The sequence below is a fragment of the Hemitrygon akajei genome, chromosome 7 (assembly GCF_048418815.1).
Source record: "Hemitrygon akajei chromosome 7, sHemAka1.3, whole genome shotgun sequence".
NCBI lineage: Eukaryota > Metazoa > Chordata > Chondrichthyes > Myliobatiformes > Dasyatidae > Hemitrygon > Hemitrygon akajei.
In genome coordinates this window covers 47,595,481-47,617,025 of record NC_133130.1, presented here as the reverse complement: position 1 = coordinate 47,617,025, position 21,545 = coordinate 47,595,481, and the positions used below count along the sequence as shown (strand labels likewise).

Genomic DNA, 21,545 nt, shown 5'->3' with positions numbered 1-21,545 from the left:
ATGTGCTGTATATGATGTTTGTATGGTGTATTGCACCTTGGTAAACAAGGAAGATTGTACGTACAGTTGAATGACAATAAAGTTGAACAAGCTAGATTATGAAGTCAAGAATCCATCTACTGAATAGTCCCTTAGTATGATAACAGTGGGATAGAAACTGCCTTGAGCCTGGTAGTCTGTGCCTTCAGGTTTTTGCATCTTCTGCCCTTTCGGAGTAGGGAGCAAAGAGAATGCCCAGGATAGGCAGAGTCTTTGATTATGTTGGCTGGTTTACCAAAGCAATCAGAAGTGTAGACAAAACATAAAACAATATTCTGTGTGCATTTCTCTAGGAAATCTGCTGTCCTAATGTACATAAAATTTAAATGGTGATTATTGCATTAATAATTCTACAATTCCAGACACTCTCTTCCCACAAGTTCCTTATATAGTTCTGAAGTCTATTCCTCACCTAGCACATCACTAAGCACATACCTGCACACAAGCAACTCTCGGAGGCAGTATCAATCCTTGGTTATCACCGTGAACCATGGTCATGACCCCAATTGTCCGGGTTGTAATTCCCCAGGAGTTTTGATATGCAAATTGTTTCTCCCCAGGTTTCTTTGGATCCTCAAATACAATCTCAAACATCTTTGAAAAATTCTGTCCCAAGTGATGTGATGTAGCACCCTACAATTTTAAAGCCATACATTAATTTTTCAAGAGAAATTTAGTTCATACATACTATAGATAAGAATCAAACTATTTCATTCTGTACTCTTTTAGACCAACAGTGAAAAACTATATATAAAAAAGATATGACTGATCCAAAATCATAAAGAAACTTAACTACAGTATACTCTCAGTCATTCAGTATCCATGGTGATTAGCTGGTTGCTGGTTACATGAGGATTGCTTAAAGAGAAACATCACAGTACATCACGCACATTAGTATTCTATGCATAAATCGTTCAATAAGTTGCTAAATATGTATATGTCATCAGCTTACCTTAAATTACAATGTTACACACTGCAATTCCATTATTTTACAAAGTAGTAATAATATAAAATACAGCAAAAATCAAATGATTGATAGCACTTATCACATGGTGTCAAAACTTCATAGGATATTGCAGCTAACCAACTGACAAATGCACGATCCCTTTGTATAAAGATAAATAAACTAAAACTGTCTTTGCAACTTAATTTGCATAACACTTGATTAAAAAAAAAGAATGTTGCCAGTTGCCTGAGAATTCTGGATGCACAAATACTGGTTAGATTACCATACACACATACCTGGATGGCTCTTCCACTGGCTGATACAAAAGCTTCCACTGTAGTTGTGTAGTCACCACCTGCAAACTTCTCTTTTTCAGTTTTTCTTCCTTTCACTACAGGAATTGCAAGCAATTCCTCATACACTCGTGCATAGAGTTCCAGAATTTGCAAAACCTACACAAAAATATCGGTCAAAAATATAAAATCTTCAACAACCACCAGTTGATAATACAGGAATGCTCAGTAACTTGCAAATCAGTTAGCACTTGAAAAGAAAGAAAGGTTGTCTTTTCGGCTTTCACCCTTCTTATCTGGGAATGTCTTTTCAGTGACTATAAAGTTTCAAAAATGTTTACTATATTCCAGTGCATTATTTTTCCCAATTAACTAAGTGCAGAAATGCTAAAAGAAAAACAAAAAATAAATCTGGAGCAGGGAAATTAACAAGTTTAAATGACTACTAATTGCCAGTATGATGGACAATTGGCAAGTAGTCAATATTCAGATCCCTCCACTGGCACGCTGAAACTGAAATTTCAGTAGTAACTAAATTTGCTTTCTCTGAAACATCATGGACCAAGTAACATCCCAAAGCTTTAATACAGTAGATACTAATGTGTTACCACAAAGCCACTGTCCAGGTAATGAATCGTAGGACAACAATTTAATACCAATAAGTGCTCAACTGTTATAACAAAAATGTTTTCATATTCAACATGGGTGAAAGTTATTCAAAATAATGTTGCTTGGGAATTATGAACTCCAACCCTCTCAATGCTTTACCTCTTCTGCAGCCTCCTCACGAGTAGCAAAAGCTGTATGGCCTTCCTGCCATAAGAACTCACGAGTGCGAAGAAATGGCTGTGGGTGTTTAAATTCCCAGCGCTGTAGAGAAGGTGTAATCACACAATTAGCCGCTCTGATCAATAATCAAGTTTAGAAAAATCAAAGGCTATTGCAGAATATAGCAAAATACACTGAGAAAATAGAGAAGCAGAAGGCATCTTTAACATAAGTGCTAATGTATCGAGGTAGAGGAGTTGAAGATTGGAATGTAGGAGTAGGGACAAAGGCACTGGGGGCTTTGCCATCAAAGGTGGGAAATGAAAGAGCCAAGTCACAAATCAGAAAAATGAATATACATGGATGCCATAAAACTGGAGGTAACACAACAAAACTGCCATAAGGTTGCAAGAATTTGGATTCAACATATAAATTCATCATACAAAAGGTCATGAAGCAAATGACTGGATTTAGTTATCAGTAATTTGTTTTCCTAATATTCAGAAGTATTTACAAAGAAAGTAACAGATGCTGGGCCAAGTTTTGAAAACCCTCATTCCATCATTCAAATTTGACTGGGTTTGAGGAATTATTATACTTTATTTATACCTTCTTCTTTCAACATCTGACACACATTACAGGGGTCAGTCAGTCCCTCAAGCCTCTTTCACCATTCCATAAGATCATGGTTATTCTTGGCCTTAATGCTAACTTTTCTACATTCTCTCAAAATCCCTCATTCCCCTTGAAATTTAAATATCTGCTTTGAATATATTATCACTCTAGTCTTACAGCTCTCAGAGATGATGAACTTCAAGGTATTCTAATCCTCTTCCTCGTCATCTAAAATGGGAGTACATTATTCTGAAATTGTGTCCCCTACATCCAGATGCCTCTACTAAAGGAAACATGTGACCAAAATCTTAGTCAAAGAGGCAACAATTGCCTTAAAGGAGAATGGGTAAAGAGGTCATACAATCCACAGCTTAAGACAAGAAAAAAAGGATTGTCTACCATTTATGAATAACTAAATTTATAGATGATCAAAAATACATAACTGGAGTAGAGCTTAGAATTCTGTAAATGTGGCAGAGTAAAGGAACCTTCATTGACAATATTGATACGGGTATCCCTCGCTTTTTGAAAGTTCGCTTTACGCCACTTCGCTTTTACAAAAGACCTATATTAGTACCGGTTTTCGTGAACTGAAAGAAATCCGAAGAGGATTTCCGCTTTTACGAAAAAGGCAAAAAGCAAAAACAGCGTTCAGTGTTTGTTTTGCAGTGAGCCATTAGAGGCAGCGCACACCCTGAGCAAAGCATGGTGTTCCGTTATCTTATATTTAAGGAGACATCAGTCAGTCTTTTTAATAAACTGAAACAGACAGCACTGGACGATGGTGATGAAAGTGTTGCAAAAGTGGGATTTAAAGGTGGTCATGGGTGGCTTGATCGGTTTTTGAGGTGAGGGCAGCTTCATAGCTGAAAGGTTACTGGAGAGAGTGCTTCGGCTGATACAGAAGCTGCCGAAAGGTTCCCAGAAGAACTGAAGAAAATAATTACAGAAGGTGGTTATTCGTATAAGCATATGTTTAACTGTGACGAAACTGCAATTTACCGATTCTGGTAAGTGAAACTACACTGTACATCATACATTATTTCTACTTTATATAGGCTGTGTATTTATCTTATCATTCCTGCTTTTACTATATATTAGTGTTATTTTAGGTTTTATGTGTTATTTGGTATGATATGGTAGGTTATTTTTTGGGTCTGGGAACGCTCTAAAATTTTTCCTACATAAATTAATGGTGATTGCTTCTTCGCTTTACGCCATTTCAGTTTACAAAAGGTTTCAAAGGAACACTCTACTTTTGAATAGCGGGGGAAACCTGTAATTATTAGGAGAAATGTCAAAATCACTTTAAATAGGAACCAATGCAGTCAGACAACAGAAATCACATTTATGGTGACAGGAACGCATTAGAAAAGCCAAATTTTGAGATAGCAAAGAAATGTTGTTTCAGCAATAGGCAAGTTGATTCGGGGGCTGGAATGGAAATTAGTTTATTTTTGAGAGGTAACAAAATTAATTACTCTGCAGTTTTCCTACTTGGTGAAAGTAGATTATCTTTTGTTTTTTTCTTCCTTTTATAGGCAAGAAACGACTTTCTGAGTATATCAATGGTGCCACGCACAACTCCACTGGATTATCCAGCGAGTCTGAATGATTTTATGTATTTAATACTGATGAAGGACCATGCAAGGTAAGCAAATTCCTAAAATCAGTTAAGTGCTCTTAATGTGCCAACTTCAGCAAAAACTGAACACAAGGTACTAACTCAAAGATAAACATAAATTTTTTCCACTGAGGCTAGGGGAGAAAAAAATCTAGAGGACATGGGTTAAGGGTGAAAAGTTTAAAGGGAACATTGGGGGGGGGGCTTCTTCACAGAGAGTGGTGGGAGTGTCGAATGAGCTGCCAGATGAAGTGGTAAATGTGGGCTCACTTTTAACATTTAAGAAAAACTTGGGACAGATACATGGATGAGAGGTGTATGGAGGGATATGGTCCAGGTGCAGGACAGTGGGACTAGGCAGAAAAATGTTTCTGCATAGACAAGAAGGGCCAAAAGGCCTGTTTCTGTGCTGTAATGTTCTATAGTTCTATGAATAGCTAAAGCTTTAAAAAAAAAATCAGAATAGCTTTTAAACATTAGGAGTAAAAATAAGAAACCCTCAAATGATCTACACAGATGGGAGCATCATAGGCCCATATATTGTGTGGAGTAAGGAAGGAAACTTATCAAAAGGACATGTCAATAGTAGAGTCAAGTAAGATTAAACCAAGTTCCTAAAAGTGAAAATTGATAACAAGAAAAGCATTCTGAAGGGCCATAACAGCTTTGTGCAATCAAACTTGACATGAAATACAAACAGATTAATATATATTAATGCAGACAAACTTTGCCTTCAATACCTACCACTACGTTGCACCATTGATTGAGCTTGATTGGTAAATCACGATGTGATTGAACCCATTTGGCATAGGCTGGGTACATAACTAGCAAAGTGAACATGAGAAAATTTAGCTTGCATCATTGACATTATTAGTTTCTCTTCAGAGAATAATCACTTTCAAATATTTGCTATGTCAAACAGCCAAGATCCATCTATCTTCAAAATATCCTGTCTGACCAGATAATCCTTCCTAGCATTTTTTTTTAATTACTGATGTCACTATGGCAAGTATAAGAGGTTCTGTTCAAAGAATTAGAGCTCTTTATGAGAGCAAAAATAATTATAATGTACTATAGATGCACCAGAATTCTGAGTGGGTTTCATAAAGGCATTTAAAAAAAACATCATTTTCACTATTTTGGAGAATGCAATTAGAAGTAGAAGTTAGAGAACTTTACTAGAAGAAAAGGGAAGAAGTTGGCAGATATTATTTAATAATGTAACTAGCTTTCAGAGTGAGGGAATGTCCTATTTGACACAGTGCATTTATTTTTTTATAAAAATCATATCTGAAAAAAGGATACTTTAAAAAGGAATTCTAATTTAATTGGAAGGTCGGTCCAGAGCCAACAATATTCTGTAAAACTGAATTGTATCTGCAATCATCAGGAAACAGGTTGTGAATTCAATCACACTATTATATCCTGAGCTTTGAGTAAAGTCTGAAAAGAACTCCAAATCTGCCAATTCAGGTGAATGCTAGAGAACTTGGCATCATTTTCTGTAAGGTAAAGGATTCTACTAACGTACAGTTTAACACTTCATCGTCAACTGTTAAGATCAAAGTCAAAATAATAGGTCATTTATCTTTTTTGTGCGCTTAAGCTGGTTACTATATTTATCAACAGTTGCACAATTAGTTGTTAATCACCAAGATGCCTTGAGGGCATTACGATATACACTACTCATATTCATGACCTTCCTTGTTATCAAAGTATATTAAGCTAAAGGCTATAAAAGACTTGATTAAGTTATTTCATACCAGTTTCACTTGTTGGACGAACAGCAATTGGCTCTGCCAGCTCTGTTTTTCCTGATCTTGTCACCCAAGCTACCTAATTTTGAAATAAATTAATGATTACTTCAAGAAGCAAAACATTCTTTATCATCATGTGTTTTAAATGAACATATCAGTGACAGGTCAAGTGAATCAAAACCTAGACTGATATTACTGTCAACAGATTCAAGGCTGATATACAAGTCTTTATACCCTTAAATTAATTAATGACATGAAGTTCCGGGGGAAATTCAGTATTTACACAGGTATATCCAGATTCCAAATTTTAGCTCATGTCCAAATTATGGAATTTACACTAACTATATTATGGAATCACACATCTCTAAACACTACTAGAGTTCTGATGGACTTTCAAGTATATTTGTTCTTACCTCAGGGGCAAAGTCTGCGATGTGAGATTTCTCCTTCTCAAGGGCTGCCTGAGATACAAACATGGGAAAGTAGCAGTTTTCCACACCCAGTTTCTTAATCTCACGGTCAAAGAAATCTTTGATGGTTTCCCAGACAGCATATGACCATGGACGGAGAACATAGCAGCCACTAACATCATAATATTCGATCAATTCTGATTTTGTAATGACCTGAATACAGAAAGAGACCCTTTGAGAAGACAAAAAAAACTTCCTTTCAACAAATAAGACCATAAGATATAGGAGCAGAATTAGGCCATTTGGCCCATCAAGTCTGCTCCACCATTTAATCATGGCTGATTGATCCAATTTTCTTCTCAGCCCCAGTTCCTGCCTTCTCCCCATATCCCTTCACATCCTGACCAATCAAGAATCTATCATAAACTCTACCTTAAATATACATAAAATTTTGCTTCCAAAGCTGACCGTGGCAAAGAATTGCTGCACATAACGGCTGTTCACTCAAAAGGCAACAGTAATCTGGCAATACAGATGGTATTATTATTTTTCTAGTTCAAAGAAGTTTATATCCCATGCTTTATTATTATATTTTGATTCTTCATTTGTATGCAGGCTGGAGTTAGACTCTGTGGCAATAACATATTGATAACCAACATAAACATTATACCCATGATTTCTCCATTTATTTCTGGTTTACTGGTGTGTGTGAAATCAATGTTGTACAAGTTAAAACTAATTTCAATGTTTTTAGCTATTTAAACAACTTAGGATTTAAAAGTTTAAAGTTGGATTTAAATAACAGCTTAATTAAAAAATGAAACATCATTTTATTAAAAAACAAACTGAAATCTTCTATAAGGGAACTATAGTAAAAACATTTTTCTCTCTGCAATGATTAAACATTGTGTGCAGTAAAAAGACATTGACTACTATAGTTGAGTTATATTGTTAAAAATGTAACTTCACAACAGGTGATTTCAAAGAATCAAAAATAGACTAAGAAACATCATGGCAGTTGCTAACAGTGAGGACTATCATTCAGGTAGACCAAAAAGCAAATTTACCCAAATGAAATTACTGCTCAGAGGAATTCACTACTGCACATCTCAAAGCAGTTTTACTAATTATACTGAAAAGCCTTGAAATACTAGTTCACTCAACTTAAAATGAGTTTTTAAAAATAGTCCGGTTATGCTAGGTCAGAACAAAGTCTGAAGTTGAAATACCATTTAAAAGAATGATACCGAATGCAAGTAATTTTCCTTGCTCAGTGACGCCACTAAAAATGGCAAGCGACTGAAAAATGCAAATAAACATTTCCCAATTCTTTGAGAACTAGATGCAGGAATAAACATTGGATTCAGTTTAGAACATGTTACTGTGCTCAAAAAGAAAAGTTAACATAGACTTACTTGTGAATACCATTCTGCCAGATTCTCTTCCTTTTTCGCTTCTAGGCCCAATCTATAAAGAGGAACCAAGAAACAAATAATTAACAATTGACTAACTCCAACCTTCATGCTTTAAACTCTTGCAGATTCAAAATGGTGCTTTTTTAAAAAAAAAGGTTCTCATGCACATTTTTTAAAAAATGTTGCTAAAACTTCAAGGCTACAAGACAAAGCTAAATGCCACTAGTTACAAAGTCAGTTATGTGCCATGTAAACAGGTCCATCAAGCCACCTCATCTATACCAAACAGGATGCCTACATGAGCTGGCCCCCATTGTCTGCATTTGGCACATATACCTGTAATATCCAATATTTCTGTGTCAACATCTTTAAAGTGTTATAATTGTACCTGTCTCTACCACTTCCTCTGACAGCACATTCCACATTCACACCACCTTCTGCATGAAGTTCCCTTTTACATTTTCCCGTCTCATCGTAAGTCTGTACTCTCTAGTTTTAGAGTCACTTACCTTGGGGGGAAAAACTGCAACATTCACCTTACCCATACCCCTCATAATTTTGCTTAATCTGTAAGGTTACTCCTCAACTTCCTACACTGCAGGGGGAAAGAAATAGCTCTAGCTGATCCAGCCTCTCCTTATACTCAAGCCTTCCAATCCCAGTAGCATCCTTGTGAATCTTTTGTGCACACTTCCCAGTTGAATGAGTTCTTTCCTATAGCTAAATGACCAGAACTGACATCCTAACTCATGTACTCAGCATCCTGACTGAGGAAGGCAAGTATGACCAACACTTTTTCCATTATCCCATCTAACTTCTGTATATCGTCACTTTCAGGGAGCCATGTACTTATATCAACAGGTCTCCATTCTACAACACTCTCCAAGACCCTGTCATTTACTGTGCAAGTCCTAGATTAACTTTCCAAAATGCAGAAGTTCACATTTGTCTGTGTTAAATTCCATCTGCCATTCCTTGGCCTACTTTCCCAGTTGATCTAGATCTTGCTGCAAACTTAATTAATTTTCTAACTGTAAGATAGTCCACTATACCATCTGCAAAATTACTAACCACACTCAAGACACTCTCATCCATATTGTTAATATAGATGACAGTGTTTTTATATAAATATATGGACCAAATTAAATTATGGGAGATTTTTTCTGTGATCACAGGGATTTCAATAATGCACTGGGTTTGTGTGTAATAATGTCCTTTTTAGTTCTAAAACGTAGTCATAATCACAAAGTGCCATTTCTTCTATTTTTACAAATTCTACATAGCATCCTTGGGAGGCACTCAATTTTAGTTTGAGGAACAATGCAACATAGAAGGATGGTGTTGAACTGACTCTAACCGTGTCTACTCCTTTAATTATTTAGACAGTCGTATTCCATTTGGAGATTTCCGAGAGCTGTACAAATTCTTGGCAGCAATAAATATATAATCTCAATGTTACACAGTCTACAGAGAGTTTAGCACAGGACACATGAGGTAAAAAGGACACTGATGCACAGAAGGTGTTCTCAGATGCGAGTATGGTTGCACGAATTAATTAATTTAGCACATGGCCCATTCTACTCCCAACTTCCACTGACATCTGGTTGCAACATTTTTAGCAGATATCCCTCACTTTCACGAAGACCAAAAGAATGTCAAGTACAATATTTATGAAAGATTATAGCTATAGTAAATTATTTCAAATCTATCACAATATCTTAAGTTCCCAGTTCCTGCTGTTGTCCAAGCAATAGAGTGTAGTTTAAAGATACACACAGGTGTAGCCATGCAAGTATAATACTTTTGACATTATTTGGGCATTTAACAAGACTGACATCTAATAAAAGGAAAATATTTTAAAACCCACTCAAATATAAACTGATTGCAGGGCTGTACTCCTGACCATATTTGTACTCTGAGGGTGAAGGGGTGTCTGCGAGTTTGGGGTATTTTCAGATTGGAGCCAAATGGGAGCACGAATTATCTAATTTTGGTAACAGCTTCGACCCTGCTTCCAACTAAAGATCTGTCAAGCAAGTTTCTACTATTTGGAGCAGAATTTAAGTGAATTTGTCTTGAGTAATTTGTACTTACCGAGTCTGCTTCTTTGGCCCTTGACCTTCACCTGCACCTCCACTGTTTGATCCTTGCTCCTGCTCTTTTATGTTTTTCTTGTGTTCCTCTGATTTTTCAGATTTATTCTGTTTCTCAGATTTGTTTTGTTTTTCTTTTTTATTTTTGTTCCTCTCATCACCTCCAGCAGTTGGCTTATACTCCACTCCAGTTATGGCTTTATACTGGCTCTTCAAATCAAGGAGCAAGGCAACAGCAGCATCTATCATCTCCTGGAAAGTAAAATTACAAACAGAGAAAAACTTGTATGTAGAACCAAATTAGAAAATCACCAAATAGCAAAACAAGTAATAAATTTTCTGTTACAGTAACTACAATGTACTCTAAAGTTATGGCACTCAAAAGGGGAAATCATTCAGGAATGATTTAGCCTACCTAGGAAAATTGGGAGTTTGGCCTCAATATTGGGCAATCAATATTAGATACAAGGTAAAATTCTATGCAAGTTACTTGTTCAGTCGTTTTGACTGAGATTGTTACCAATTTATCAGTGCTTTGCTCCAATTCACTAGGAACCTGGCTGGTGAAGTATAGAGTCATAGAACACTGCGGCACAGAAATAGGCCCTTCTCATTGCTGCCATCAGAAAAAAGGCACAGGAGCCTCAGCACTCTCACAACCAGCTTCAAGAACAGTCATTACTCCTCAGCCAACAGGCTCTTGAACCAAAAGGGTTAATTTCACTCAACTTCACTTGCCCCATCATTGAAAAGTTCCCACAAATTATGGACATTTTCAAGGACTCTTCATCTCATGTTCTCAATATTTATTGCTTATTTACTTATTATTATTCCTTTCTTTTTGTATTTGCACAGTTTGTTGTCTTTTGCACAGTGGTTGAATGCCCAAGTTAGTGTGCTCTATCATTGATTTTATTATGGTTATTATTTAATTGTGGATTTATTGAGTTTGCACTCAAGAAAATGAATCTTAGGGTAGTATATGGCAACATATATGCACTTTGATAATAAAGTTACTTTGAAATAACATAATTTATATAACTTTCATAAATTCTTTCAGCCTAAATTATTCCAAATCTGTTTGAGCAGACAGGTAAGATGTAATCTTGAAAAAAAAATAGCCACCTTTCACTCCTTTATATAAACATGGCAAGGACACCATATGGATTCAATAACTGAAGAATTTCATGACATTACCTTAGATGCCTTCTCTGCTTTAAGTTTGCGTACAACTTCTCCTTGTTCAGCCACCTTGCTGTACAGTGCTTTTTCATCAAGTCCAGATGCTTCTATAGAGCAGTTCACAACTGGAGTTACTGCTTCTACCTTCGGAGCAGGTAGCTTCCCTGGTTTGTACTCCTCACCAGTCTTCTCTTTAAACTCTGCTTTTAAAGCTAGAAGCATTTTCACTGCTTCATCCACATGACTCTGAATCAAGAAGTAACAATTAAACAAAAACAAGCCAAGCCTGAGGCAAAATATTTAATTATTCAAGTATTTCAACATGCATTTCAGACTTCTCGATTATGAGAATAGCATGCTGAATGAAATAAGCAGAAATGTAGTTTGATCATGCTAGAAAATACCCACATCATCACTTATTATAAATCACCCTATTCTTACATCAATTAAGTTATTAACATTTTGGGATTTTATTAGCTCAAAATTTAGAAATTCAGTGAGCGTTTCATTTGAGATATCAACATAAGATTTAAGTAGAAACACGCACAACATGTTGGAGGAACCCAGCAGGCCAAGCAGCATCTACGGTAAAAGAGTCCTGTTTAAGGGTTTCGGCCCGAAACGGTGACAATCCTCTTTTCTGTAGATGCTGCCTGGCCTACTGAGCTCCTCCAGCATTTTGTGTGTGTTGCTCGGATTTCCAACATCTGCAAATTTTCTCAAACAAGTAGAAATTTGGTTTCATCTGAAATAACAGCAGAAAATGCTGGAAAACTCAAGAAGTTAGGTATCATCTATGGAAAGAGAAATGGTCAAGGTTTCAACTCACAGACACATAATCAGAACTGTTATTTTCTATTATTCTAGATTTCCAGCATCTACAGTGCATTTGACATTTTTCATCTGCTGTACTTACATTTATCTGTATTTTGGCATGATTAGAAACCAGTTAAGTAACAAAAGTTCACTCAAAACTAATTAAAAATCTGCATTCTTTTGTTACTGAAAAGTTAATTATGTTTCCATATGCTAATGTGGAGGAAAAGACACATCTTGGAAGATTTTAAGAGGGAAAAATACCTTGGGTGCTTTCTCTGCTTTGAGTTTTCGAACAATCTCGCCTTGTTGAAACACCTTGTCAAAAAGAATGCTGCTATTATTTGTGTCCACAGTCTTAGATTCAGAGAGAGAGCTATCAACTGATGCCGGTGGCTTTCCAGGCTTGTATTCAGTACCACTCCTTTTCTTATATTCAGCTTTCAAAGTTACTAGTCCTTTAACTGCTACATCCACCTCTTCTTTGGATGCTTTCTTTGCCTTCAGTCCACGCACCACCTCACCTTGTTGAGCTACTTTGTTGTAAAGTGCAATAAGGTCCACTGCATCATTTGTTGAAGCAGATGAAACGTCATGAGATGACTCATTTGTAGCTACAGACTCAGTTTTAACCTAAAATATTGAAAATGTTTAAAAATCAGTTAAACTGATCCTTTGATTTAATTACTTTACTATTTTTTGACATGTATTACCTGTTAAAAAGAAAACAAACTCAAAGGGCTCTCATGCAATGATTTTGATTTTTTCTTCTCATCATCTACTGGAAAATTAAACCGTACTTATAGTCTGCAATTGCGGCACATATGTATGTCAGTAAACATAATGGCCCAGTCAATTTTGAGCAATTAATGCCTTGCATGAAAACTATTCCCACTTAACTCTCACAATTCTCCCAAAGAGAACTTTCTAATAGACACAAACTGGTCTGAGGAAAACAGCATCACAGGGAATGATGACGGGGTGGGCAGAAGCTCACACACAACAACTGAAAATATTATCAGTGGCCTCGGCCACACCATCCGAGTTGGACAACTGTCAACACTTGACAGTTCACACTTCTGACATTCTGAAACAGTCAAAACACATTTATGGATTTTTTTAAAAATTTGATATTATTAAAAAAGTACATTTAAAGACAAGAACCAGAACTAAAATAAACTGAGACACAAGCTGCTGAACAAATAATCCATTATATTTTGGTGATTACGCTTTTTAATTTTCTAACCCTCACCAAACTCTGTAACTGAGTATAGCAAGAATAAATGCTGGTAAACATCTGTACATTCATATACACTTGCACAGAAATCCTAAATTTGATAGGACCAAGTGGAAAAATACCAATATTTCCAACAACTTCCCACACAATGTAGACTGGTATCTTGAAGATGAACTACCAACTTGGAAGGCAAGCAAACCAAAAGAAAATGGATTACAGAACAGTAACTGAGATACACAAAGTGGTTTTCATTATCTGAATTCCATACTTCTGACCATCTGTAACAGACAGAGGAAAGCATCAATAGCATACCCACCAATTCCTCCAAATTAATTATCAGGATGATGTGAGTATTCCTCTCTAGGCCAACATCTTGAGCATCAGTCAGCTCTAATGGACAGACAGTGCATAGTCTCCCAAGACAGATCTCCTTTAACAACCTCTGTCACAGCGAAAGATATGTAGCATTGAAAATGGAGTCTGGGATTGCTCGATGCATGACACAAAGTGGTGAATAGTATTAAGAACCTCAAACCAGTAGCAGGAAGCTCACAAAAACCTAGCATAAATGGTAAAAGGTGCACATTCCTCAATCTACCCACCTACCCATTATGCACTTCCTGCCACAATTGGCAGGGCTTCCTCAAACAGTTTAGAACCCACAGAGCTAGAGTGGGAACAGTGATCTTTAACCCTAAATAGTGGGCAAGACGGATGAGCTAATAGTGTTTAAAAACACTTCTGTTGAGAAACCTCAGAAGTAAGACATAATAAATGTACGCAAGTACAAAAATAGTCCTTCGTTGAAATGCCATTGCTTTGTCAACTTACCTCCACGGATTACAAAGGAAATAAAACCCACAGGTTTTTATATTTTCTGGATTTTACAACAAGCTATGAATAAACTACACCAATCACAACTGAATTTCAATTGATGTGCACTTCCATTCCTAAACGCCCTTGAAAATGGTAAAGAACTGCCTCTTGAACGACTGCAGTCCTTGAAGTGCAGATGTTGAAGGAACTTAAAGGATCTTGGTGAACAGTTGCAGTGCTTCCTGCAGATGGTGCAAACTGCTGCTACCATGCATTAGTGGTTGAATCAATGGTTGTGGATTTGGGTGCCTATGAAGTTGGTTGTAATGTCCTATATGGTATTCTTAAGTGTTGGTGAAGCTTCGCTGATCTAGACAATTAGAGAGTATTCCTTCACACTGCTGACTTAAGCCTTGTAAAGGTTTTGGGGGAGTTAGGAAGTAAGTTATTCACCTCAGGATTCCAAGCATCTGATCTCATCTTGTAGCCACATTGTGTATATGGCTACTCCAGTTTCTGGTTAATAGTAACCCCCAGAGTATTGTTAGTGAAAGACTCAGAATAATAACACTGGTTGGTATCAATGGGTGTTTCTGTCTTGTTAGAGACAGACACTTGTGTGGCATTAATATTACTTGCTATCTATCAACATATGCCTGCCCATGTTCTGGGTCTTGTTGCACTTAAATGTAAACTGCTTAAACAGGACTCCTTGATGCCATTCTTGATCAAATGCTGCCTTGATATCAACAGCAGTTACTCATGTTTCACCTCTGGAGTTCAGATGTTTTGCTCATGTTTGGACGACAGCTGTAACGAGGTCAGGAACGGAGTGACTGGCAGAATCCAAACTTGAATTTTTGTGAGCAGGTGAATCATAATCATATCAAGATTGTTAGACATTATAAGCATCTGTTCTATCATCCTGCTGATAATCAAGAATAGACTAATGGAATGGTAACTGGCCACATTGGATTTGTTTTGCTTATGAACAGGACATAAATGAGCAATTTTCCATGTTCAGTGTAAGTATTATAGCTGCATCAGAACAACCTAGGTGTAGCAAGTTCTGAAATACAAACCTTCCACCCTCTTACCAGAATGCCGTTGGGATCCATATCCTTTGCTGCAATCCTATGTGTTTCCTGATATCAGATGGAACAAATCAAATTGCCTAAAGACTAGCAACTATCAAAAGATTTCTATTGATTGATAAATTTCCCTATTAGAATATTGCTTGGGATTAAAAATAAAGTTACGAGTCTACATTTTTGAATAGCTTTTCTTACCACTTTAGCTACGTCAAGTTTGCTCTTCTCCTTGGAACCGGAGGTAGGCATTTCCTTGGTATGACCATCAGGAATGTAAATCAGAACACAAGGAGATTCTTTGCAACTGTATGGGCTATATCAAAAACAGAAAATCATATGACTGACATCAATCAAATTACAAACAGCTTTTTAATTTCTTTTATGATGTTATGGAGCTATTTAAATATGGAACCTATATTATGCAATGCAGCTTTCATATCTATGTTGCTCCAGAGTGTAGAAATCAAATTAATGCCACACACAGCTCTAAAAATATTGTTAAATATCATAATCAATTTCAATAAATGACTTACCGTATTTAGAAATGTTTATGCCATAAATGAAAAAAAAAGTGGTCGACCAGCACCACAAAGACAGCATAGTTAATGGTCAATACACTTATCACCATTAGGCTAAAATTTAACACATCTCTTACCATACGACCATTAAACCAGAAACATTAATCATTTATTTATTTATTTCGAGATACAACATGGAACAGGCCCTACCAGTTCAGCAATCCAACAGCCTAATCCTAGGACAATTTACAATGACCAATTAACCTATTAACCAGTTGGTTAATGCGGGAGGAAACTGGAACACTTAGAGGTAATCTATGCATTCACAAGGAGAGCATATAAACTCCTTCCAGATTACATCGGAATTGAACTCTGAACTTTGACATCCCAAGCTGTAACTGTGTTGCTCTAACCATTATGCTCATTCTTTAGTTAGATATTCTTCCTGTATAACAAGTCAAATTATCATAACTACTTACCTAACTGGTTCATACGGCAGATCACAGATAAAAAAGCCTCTTCTTTGTAGCTGAATGATATCTCCTTTCTTCAGATCTCTCAGACAGGGATCACCCAACATTAGTTCCTCTTTCTAAGGGAAAAAACCTCTTCAATTCCTTCATTCAAACAATTTCTAATGTTAAACTACAATACAAAGCCCCAAAATCTGAAACTGCCCAAAAAAGCTCACTCAAACAAGATGCTTCATCAATTATGCTTGGATAATTTGCACCTGAGCAGTCATGAGTACATTAAATTCATATGCATTACTCAAGATCAGACATAAGCTGCCTATTGCATCTGGGTGATTGATGCAATAACTCATTGTCAACTAAAGTTGACAAAGGAAATTTGCATACTGGGAACAATTTCCCAAAATGACAGAGTATCATTCAAAATGTATTGATTACAAGTAGAACAAATGAAAAGTAAAGCATCTGAATAAACAAGAAAATTAGTAACATATTTAAGGGAAATTCTGCATAAGATACTGTGCCATTGCTGCTAAAAGCTAATTTTCATAGCATTAACGGCCTCTATATGTACAGTTGAATAACACACTTGAACACGAATTGGAACTGTCACTTTCCATTCTGTCACTATTTATCTCCTGCAAAGTTTCACTATGATTGTTTGCCAACACTGAAGCGTGTGAAAGCGCAGAAAATAATTAAAGATTTATACTTCTTTCTATTTAATTTCTATGGTACCAATGAACAAGGCTAATTATTAGTTGGAAATCATATTCAAGATTATATAGTATTAATTGTGAAAAGAGCACAAATTCCATTAGGGATTAAAAATAAAATCATCAAAATTACAGAATCAGAGTTGTACGTTGCCCCACCATGTTCCTGCACACAATTATGCCTTTTTATACTGATCCCATTAATTCCATTCCTCTCCATGCCTTGTTAATTCAAGTACCTTTCCAGATGCTCCTTAAAGGTTGAAAATATACCTGACTCCACCACCTCCTCTGGTAGCTCACTCCAGATCCCCTTTGAACCTCCTCCCTCTCACCTTGAACTTTTGCCCTATACTTTAGAGCTATGTACTCTATTCATGCCTCACATAATTAAATTTACATCTAACATGTGAACCTCCCATGCTCCTAGTCTATTCAATCTCTCCTTATAACTCAAGCCCTTCCATTCTGAAAACATTCTTGTGAATCTTTCCTCAGCCCTTTCTTGCTTCATCATCTTTCCTGACAACAGAAAACAGGACACAATACTCCAAGTGCGCCCAAACATTTTGTAGTAAGCAACTAATATGACTAAAATTCTATCTAGCAACTAACATGCACTACAAATCATTACCTTGCTGTTTCGGTTAACATAATCCTTGAAATCTTCATCCTTGCTGATGACGGGTTTAGATATTAGATGATCATAGTAGATACATACTGTGGGAATCAATGGAGCTTGTGAAGTCTCAGCTAACCATGTAATCTTCGTTGTTTTCTTATAATCTTTGTTGTCTAGATTTAACTTTGCTTCAAGTGATTCAACTTTTCCCCTGGAATCTCTAAAATAAAATGTTTTATTAAATCTGATATATAAAGAACCAAATGTCATGTTCTTATGAATAAAGCAGCAAACTTGTGTCTCTTACCTGTTAATTTTAGTGATGTTAATGTTACCCCAATTGATGAAAGTAACCATTTCTCCCTCTGTGAACGTTTCTGCATCTGCTCCCTCAATTAATACCTTCGATCCATACCATACAGGTTTCAGCCCGATATCTGGGTTCTGACAGAAAGAGCAAGAATCAAAGATAAAAGTACAACTCAGTAAAGGGCTTTTTTAAAATTAAAAAAATCCAGTAAGTTTGTGATACCATTACTGGTGTAAGCCATTCAATCCAGATTTATCTCATTAATCACAGCCATTGTAATGAGGCTTGAAAGCATTTTCAGAATTTAATTTACCTCATTTAATAGCTTTTAAAAATCTCCAATGGAAGAGCCATTTTAAATCTTTTTAAAAATATTCAACTCGGAATGGGACATCTGAGGGGAGAAGCTTCCTCAGAAACATCTTTGAAGGCCTTACTATCACCCAGACCAGAGCACTGGAATGCACACCTGATGCACTAGCAAGGTAGGCTATCCACATCAGGTTATGTAAGACTCGGGAAATCTCTGTCAAGAGGATTTTTCTTACTTTATCTTTACCTATTTATTTTTAAGGTCTATTACCTTGGGGTGCTTGGCCACATCCTTCATTTCTTCCTTGGCCCCTGGAACACTCACAGGCACCACCTCATCCTGCAATAATGCTGTGTAACGAGGTGCTACTGGATCGATAACCTGAAAAACAGATGTACTCATTATATCTACCCAGCCCAAAATTATGTTTGGTCTTCAATTGCATGCAAGTTGCAAAATAAGAATACATGGAATTGTTTACCTTGATGCATAAAGAGAGCTTTTAAGAGTTTCTTGTTCCTTATACATTTAAAATGGTATTTCTAGGCAGCTAGTTACAGTGCATATGTGAATTTTAACTGCCCAAATCATTTATAAATAAAAATTGGCCTTAATATTATTTTGATTTTCAGTTAAGTGCAACAACATAAACAATCCCCAATATGAGCTAAAATAAAATAAAAAGCGATCCCTTTAGGTATGAAGACAGGAGAAAATGAATATTAAAAAGGCAGGAAGAATGAATCTGAAGTACAAGCAAATGGGTATATTAGCAAGACATTACCGTAGTTCAACACATCAAATTCAAATGGTTTAGATCAAGACTTTGGCCAAGTAACCAAAGTCACAGAATGGTGTTTCTGCACTTAGTCACACAAGGATTGTACATTAGACATTATCTGTTTCAAATTTGAGATATTTAATAAACCATATTGTACATGGTACAGTGTTTTTACTGTGTATGTGCAACAACAAAGTTTTGTTTTAAAGCTACAACTACTGTATATTGATTTTTTTTTCACTTTAAAATTACAAGAACTTGCAATGGTTAGCTAAACACAATAAATATGCCTCTTCCTAGAATTAGTTACCAGATTTGTGATGGAGAAATACAATTTAAAAATCAGGCTCCAGTCATGAAATAACACTTGAATTTTTGTAAAAATGCAAAATTTGTTTACATAAGATATAGCAAAAAATTACTTCCATTTTTATTATACACAATCCCATTTTTAATAACTATTTTGCTACCAAAACGTGCAGAAAACCATATCAGAAGAAAAAAAGTGATCACAATAGTTCAAAAAGTGGTCAAGCTTGCACTCACTTTGAACTTTAAAGCACTCTTGCCATGCTTTTCAAGCTGTGTAGTAAACCTAACACTAATTAGAGCAGAAAATAAGTAATACCTTGTTACAGTTAGTTTGCAGCTTGAAAGCAGAAAATGCAATGCACAGATTGTGTTTAATTCACAGTAAATTTGCACATTTTGGGTTACAGAATAGAGAATTTTTCTCTTTTCATAATCTTAGTCCAGCACGTAAGTAAACAATTGCACCAAAATTAAGATTTTTTATTACTTTTTCAGGCAACAGAGAAAACAGTTGTCATCGAGTAACCATTCAAAAGAACATTCCATTTTCCTCACAAAAGCTGTAAATTCACACAAAGCATACAGAACTTCTAACAAAAAGTATATGCAAAACCAAATGTTACTCAGCAAGGTGTAAAAGAAGCTTCCATCAAGTCATATATTTACCTTTTTGTTGAAGGACCAGATTTTGTCCCACTCCATATTTACAACAGATCTGGAGCCACCCTGCATCAGAAAATTTAACATGTTTAGATCTTTGTATAGGGAAACATTAGCACAAGTTTTTACTCTAAATCACTGGAAACAATGCAAATAGTAAAGTATCATGAATCTATGCAGGAAAGCACTCATTTCAACTCACTTGAGCAGCAATAAACTGTTTCAATCCTTCAACAGTCATTCCTCTCCGCAGGACCCCACGCACAGTTGGAAAGCGAGGATCATCCCTAAAATCAAATATAGAAATTTTGAATGAGAAATGGTATTCCAAGAATCCATTATAATAAAAAAACTGAGAACATTTCAAACAATTTAAAATAAAATACCATCAAAAAAGACATCTATAAATTATTATTGTTCAGCTTAAGCACTAGTTAAGCATAATTTTAACATAACCGTACCATCCATCTACCAATCCCTCGTTGACAAACCACGTAAGCTTCCTCTTGGACAGAACAGTGTTATTTAGGTTAAGACGGCTGTACTCCCATACGTAAGGCCTTCGAATTTCCAGAGCATCTATTATCCAGTAATATTGCTCATCCCGGTCATGATACTCAGTTGTCCTTAATGCATGTGTGACATCTTCAATGCTGTCTACTATTGGGCACGCAAAGTCATATGTTGGGTAGACTCTGCAAGAGGGGAAAAACGGAAATTCAAACATGACCATTGACCTGTAGCAATATTTCACTACACATCTCAATTAGTTACATCACTGTTAAAATGCAACATTTTTCAAGTATACAATTCTAACAATGACCTTTTGATCATTTACATTATCATGTCTACCAATCCAAAAGCTTCCAAACTGTTCACCAAATGTTCCTTAAGAAATACTTCCTAGTTATTTGTCTTACTGTTCAAGTTTATTTATTTAAAGATACAATGTAGAACAGGCCCTTGTGGTCCAACAAGTCACGATGCCCAGCAACCCACCTTTTTAACACTAGCCTACTCACAGGTAAACTTACAACGGCCAATTAACTTACAAACCAATACTTCTTTAGACTGTGGGAGACTGGAGTACCCGGAGGAAACTCACATGGTCACAGGGAGAACGTACTAACTCCTTACAAACAGTGCCAGAATTGAACTCCAGATTCTGATACTAAGCTGTAATAATGTCATGCTACCCACTACACTAACACATCTACAAGTGATTTCAGGGTTGTCAAATATTTATCTCTACAACATAATTTCAGAATAATGAGTTATATCTTATTATATTGCTTGTCTTTTCACCTTACCTTCAACAAAATTAACCATTCCTTTACAGCCCTCCACATCCCATTTTATGCCTTCCAGCATAGAAAAGAATAGATGCAAACTAATCAGGCCACAGTAAAAGTCCATCAACAATCTAGTTTCTACATATTACCCTGTTGTTTTTCAAATTACAAGTCAACTAACATCATTAATCTTCATGTGGACGGTGTGCTCTATTTCATTTCCATTTCTACTTACTGAATTAATTTTCCTGCCATAGTATCGCTAATTCAGCTAAATTTCTGATTAATCATAATAATCAAACAATAGGAGAACACAGAGGGTCCGAAAAGGGGTGAAAAAGAGGTTCACCAGGATGTTGCCAAGATTGGAATGCATTAGTTGTAAGGTGAGGCTGGACAAACATGGTTTTCACTGGAGCGTTGGAGTTGAGGGGTGACTTGATAGA

The 21,545-nt window shown here is 36.1% G+C and overlaps 1 protein-coding gene across 2 annotated transcripts in view; it reads right to left on the bottom strand.

The window, feature by feature from the left end:
- Nucleotides 1-21,545, bottom strand: part of eprs1 (glutamyl-prolyl-tRNA synthetase 1) — a 55,057-nt gene that overhangs the window by 6,728 nt on the left and 26,784 nt on the right. Inside the window, exons 10-28 of one of the 2 annotated variants that reach the window (XM_073050796.1) lie at nucleotides 20,269-20,502; nucleotides 20,010-20,094; nucleotides 19,814-19,873; nucleotides 19,464-19,484; nucleotides 18,325-18,435; nucleotides 17,739-17,875; nucleotides 17,444-17,651; nucleotides 16,100-16,212; nucleotides 15,301-15,415; nucleotides 12,223-12,591; nucleotides 11,158-11,388; nucleotides 9,962-10,212; nucleotides 7,868-7,919; nucleotides 6,456-6,665; nucleotides 6,049-6,121; nucleotides 5,030-5,109; nucleotides 2,047-2,148; nucleotides 1,282-1,437; nucleotides 475-672 (exon numbers count right to left, since the gene is read on the bottom strand). In XM_073050796.1, coding sequence (XP_072906897.1) covers nucleotides 475-672; nucleotides 1,282-1,437; nucleotides 2,047-2,148; nucleotides 5,030-5,109; nucleotides 6,049-6,121; nucleotides 6,456-6,665; nucleotides 7,868-7,919; nucleotides 9,962-10,212; nucleotides 11,158-11,388; nucleotides 12,223-12,591; nucleotides 15,301-15,415; nucleotides 16,100-16,212; nucleotides 17,444-17,651; nucleotides 17,739-17,875; nucleotides 18,325-18,435; nucleotides 19,464-19,484; nucleotides 19,814-19,873; nucleotides 20,010-20,094; nucleotides 20,269-20,502 — 2,806 coding nt within the window. The remainder of the gene's footprint in view (nucleotides 1-474; nucleotides 673-1,281; nucleotides 1,438-2,046; nucleotides 2,149-5,029; nucleotides 5,110-6,048; nucleotides 6,122-6,455; nucleotides 6,666-7,867; nucleotides 7,920-9,961; nucleotides 10,213-11,157; nucleotides 11,389-12,222; nucleotides 12,592-15,300; nucleotides 15,416-16,099; nucleotides 16,213-17,443; nucleotides 17,652-17,738; nucleotides 17,876-18,324; nucleotides 18,436-19,463; nucleotides 19,485-19,813; nucleotides 19,874-20,009; nucleotides 20,095-20,268; nucleotides 20,503-21,545) is intronic. The other variant, XM_073050797.1, reaches the window with a different exon arrangement.